The sequence below is a fragment of the Cucurbita pepo genome, chromosome LG11 (assembly GCF_002806865.2).
Source record: "Cucurbita pepo subsp. pepo cultivar mu-cu-16 chromosome LG11, ASM280686v2, whole genome shotgun sequence".
Lineage (NCBI taxonomy): Eukaryota > Viridiplantae > Streptophyta > Magnoliopsida > Cucurbitales > Cucurbitaceae > Cucurbita > Cucurbita pepo.
Genome location: NC_036648.1, coordinates 6,775,698 through 6,779,723, shown reverse-complemented (window position 1 = coordinate 6,779,723; position 4,026 = coordinate 6,775,698). Strand labels below are relative to the sequence as shown.

General features: G+C 38.4%; 1 protein-coding gene across 1 annotated transcript in view; it reads left to right on the top strand.

Annotated features, from left to right (window-relative positions):
- Window positions 1–337: 337 nt before the first annotated feature.
- The window catches only part of LOC111805649 (DNA-directed RNA polymerase 3, chloroplastic-like), a 15,803-nt gene continuing 12,114 nt past the window's right edge, over window positions 338–4,026 (top strand). The window contains exons 1-6 of the mRNA XM_023690797.1: window positions 338–1,187; window positions 2,039–2,239; window positions 2,333–2,466; window positions 2,824–2,893; window positions 3,582–3,640; window positions 3,830–3,947. Of these exons, the coding sequence (XP_023546565.1) occupies window positions 402–1,187; window positions 2,039–2,239; window positions 2,333–2,466; window positions 2,824–2,893; window positions 3,582–3,640; window positions 3,830–3,947 (1,368 nt within the window). The 5' untranslated portion in view covers window positions 338–401. The remainder of the gene's footprint in view (window positions 1,188–2,038; window positions 2,240–2,332; window positions 2,467–2,823; window positions 2,894–3,581; window positions 3,641–3,829; window positions 3,948–4,026) is intronic.

Sequence of the window (4,026 nt, the reverse complement as noted above, 5' to 3'; positions counted from 1 at the left end):
TAAAATACCGTTTTTGTTCATATATTGATGGTAAGATTTTTTATTAAAACTTCTCTAAAAAATAAAATATATTAATGTTACTTTTAAAAATTTACCGATATTCTTTTAAAAATATAATATTAATGGTAACGGTAAGTATATTTTTGAATTTTTTTTTAAAAAATTAAGAGGTATTAATAAAATTTTTAAAAATTTTAGGGATATAAATTATTATTTTTTTATAAATAAAATACAAATTATAGGATGTGTATATAAAATTTAAATTTCTTTATATTTAACGAAATTGCAAAAAAAAAAAAAAAAAAAAAAANTCGGGCAGGAGGTTTAAGAGGGGTTTCGTCGTCCTTTGTCTGGAAGAGAATTCTCTTCCTCAATGCCGTAATTTTATCTTCTTCACAATAATGACAGCGGCAGCAGCCTCCTTCTTCCCAGCTCTTCAAGCTCCGATTCATGGCGGCAATGCATGGAGGAAACCCGCCACGAGATGCAAGTGCGATAGAAAAACCTACTCAACCTTCAACTCTCTCTCTAATTCCCTTCGTTCTTCTGTTTCTTTCCCCATAAACTTCGATTCCTCCGCCCAGCCACTTCGTCTTCAACCTTTACCTGATTCAGTTCAGGAAAATTTCACGGAAACCCTCGATGGTTCCATGAATTTGCAGGTACCAATGAGCGGAATTCACCATGTTACTCACGGGGAACCTTGCCAAAGAATCTTCATCCGGGATCCGCCGTGGATAGGTTCCTTGTTCCTGAAGGGGCTTTATAAAAGCGTCGAGAAGGAAGTGAAGTTAGAATTTAAAGAAATTGGGAAGAGGAAGTATAATTTGCTGAGGAGGCGGCAGATTAAGGCGGAGACTGAGGCCTGGGAGAAGATGGCTGAGGAATACAAGGAGTTAGAGCGAGAAATGTGCGAGAAAAAATTAGCTCCGAATTTGCCTTATGTGAAGACGTTGTTTTTGGGTTGGTTTGAGCCATTGAAACAGGCTATAGAGAAGGAGCAAAAAAAGCAGCAGACTAAGAAGCAGAAGGCGGCATTCGCGCCTCATATAGAGTTGTTATCTGCAGATAAGATGGCGGTTATAGTGATGTACAAGATGATGGGATTGTTGATGGTGGCGCAGCAGGATGGCTGTGTTCAGGTCGTTCAGGCTGCGGTTCAGATCGGCGGTGCTATAGAGCAGGAGGTGAGCATTGAAGATCTTGTGCTTTCTTTTAAGATGATTTTTCCAATTGAGCAATTACACCTAGAACTTATTAACTTGCTATAATGAAACACTATTGTTAGAGTCTGTTTGTGAAAAAAGTGCTCATGTATCAGCCCAAGCCCCACCTTGTTCTCTTTGGGCTTTCCCTTTTGAGCTTTCCCTCAAGGTTTTAAAATGCGTTTACTAGCTGTGAGTTTGGGCTGTTACAAATGGTATTAGAGCCAGACACCGGACAGTGTAGAGGACGATGGGCTCCAAGGGGGTGGATTGTGAGATCCCACATCAGTTGAAGAGGGGAACAAAACATTCCTTATAAGGGTGTGGAAATCTCTCCCTAGTAGACGTGTTTTAAAACCTTGAGGGGAATCTCGAAAGGGAAAACCCAAAGAGGACAATATCTGTTAGCAATGGGCTTGGGCTGTTACCGCTCAACTCATTTGGGACAACTCTAAACTATGTTCTTGCCAAGCACATTGTTACAGAGCTGTTTTGCCTAGTTATTCACCGTGCCATCTACGAGCAGATTGCAGATGTATTCAACCAAAGTATTGTACTGAAGTCCCTGGATATTGATATAGGTTGAATTTAATTGCATGCCAAATGATAGATTTTATTTTTCTCTAATTTGACCATCATTTATTTCAAAAGGAATCTAATGGCGATTTAATATGCTTCGGAACGAGAGTTTTTTGAGTTTACATCACTGTAATTTCACTTTTGTTTTAACGAGTTCTCTAGCAAAATTGTTGCTATTTTCTCAGTACTTTCTAAGCCATCATCATTAAATTATTGTGCAAAGGGCTTGACTCTTCCTATCAAATTTACCCCAGGTTCGAATTCAGAGCCTTCTGGAGAAGGCTAGGAGTAATCAAAGAACAAAGGTTCCAGGGGATGCTCAGTGTTTGAGCAAGGAGAAAGAGGTACTGAGGAAACGAGTTAATGGTCTAATTAGGAGAAGGAGACTAAAAGAGGTGCAAAAGTTGTTGAAGAAAGAAGAATTTAAGGCTTGGGGTCGAGACACCCAGGCTAAGGTTTGTTGCTTCCATCTATTTTCTTATATGTTTCGATATAATCAATTCAAGACCATATTTAAAGGCAGTTATCTACCTGATCAAACTTTGCAGCTAGGAAGTTGTCTGATACAATTGTTAATTGAATCAGCTTTCGTCCAACCTCCAGTTAGCCAGTCACCTGACAGTCCACCTGATATTCGACCTGCATTTTGGCATAGTTTTAAACCTGTTGCGAAAACTCCAGGGTGAGATTTATTTTTCCTGTCCATTTTCTATTTCTTGTAGATTGACAGCCAAGGCACCAAGTTAGGGTCCATTTAACCAACCTCCACAGATTTGGTCATTAGATTATGCTCATGAGGTATTGCTTTAAAGCAATGAGTCGGGGGTATTTGGTGCTGGTGCTTGTCATCCTTCTTTGGGTTTTCTTTTCCTATTCCCCCTTTTTGGAGTCAGTGAGCTGCATGGATGGTTGATGATTGGATTTTAATTCTCAAGTGGAAGAGAAGGCTGCTGCTTGGCAGGATCAAGTAGCCAACTCTTTGCATCGTAGCTTTTTCTGGAACAGCTTATCATGCTTCTGCATTTTTTGGTGATTGTAGGCAGAAACTTGTGAAGAAATATGGAGTTATTGAATGTGATCCCATAGTTCTCGCTGGGCTTGACAGAACTGTAAGTTTTTTTTTGTTTTCTTCTCTCTCTCTCTCTCCCCCTGCCCTTTTTCTTACTAACTTATAATGGCAGATGTCCTCCGAATCATGTTATGTTTTTCGTTGTAGCTACTTAGAGATATTAAGCTTGGAAAATTAAAAGAATAAAGTCACACAAATATGCTTAAATGATTTATCATTTTTTGCTTCGTACATACTTGTGGTCTCGCGGGCTTGATGAAGTCAATTTTTTCATTGGATTTCAGAAAAACTGACAAACTTTTACAACCCATTGCTATTGGCACTAATGGTACAATATCGAAAAATTCATTTCACTAAAATGATGGTTAATTAATGTCCAACAACCAAAATATATGCCAGTTATTGCTTAACAGCTAATATATGACTTGGGCAGTAGAGAAGTTAGCCCTGCCCTTGACTATATCACTGCAATAAATTGATTATAATGTCACATTTTGACAATTATTTGAAGTGGTATTATTGCTTCTTTTGCATAAAGAATTCCCCTCTGCATAGCAAACTCTTCTTTATGTTGATAAAACTTACATGTGGTTTTATTCGGTACTGCTATTGAGTGCTGGTGCAGTGCTCTATTTATTGGACTGTATGAATTTGTGTATTAAATGGAAAATTTTCTGCTCCATGAATTTTCTCTTCTAAACTATTACTTTGTCTTCAATTCCATGCAGGCTAAGCAGATGTTAATTCCTTACATTCCTATGTTGGTTCCTCCTAAAAAATGGAAAGGGTATGAAGCAAATTGAATAAATGCACTTTATATTGTATATTCCCTTTAGGGTATCTGCCGTGGTTACTGCATCAAAAGATGCTTTAAATCTGGCTACTAAGTGATCCCCGAGTGCTTTAAGGCAGCTGTAGTCTGTATCATATCTCATATTAGCTACTAATCATAAATATCTCATGTAAATACTTACAGATATGATAAAGGTGGACACTTATTCTTACCTTCATATGTCATGCGTACTCATGGCTCAAGTAGGCAACAAGAAGCCATGAAGAACATTTCTGGGAAACAGATGCAGAAAGTATTTGAGGTTTGTTTGGAAAGCTCGAAGTCTCCTTTTCAGCAAACTTGGTCGCAAATTTGACTTCCCCCCCCCCCCCCCCCCCCCA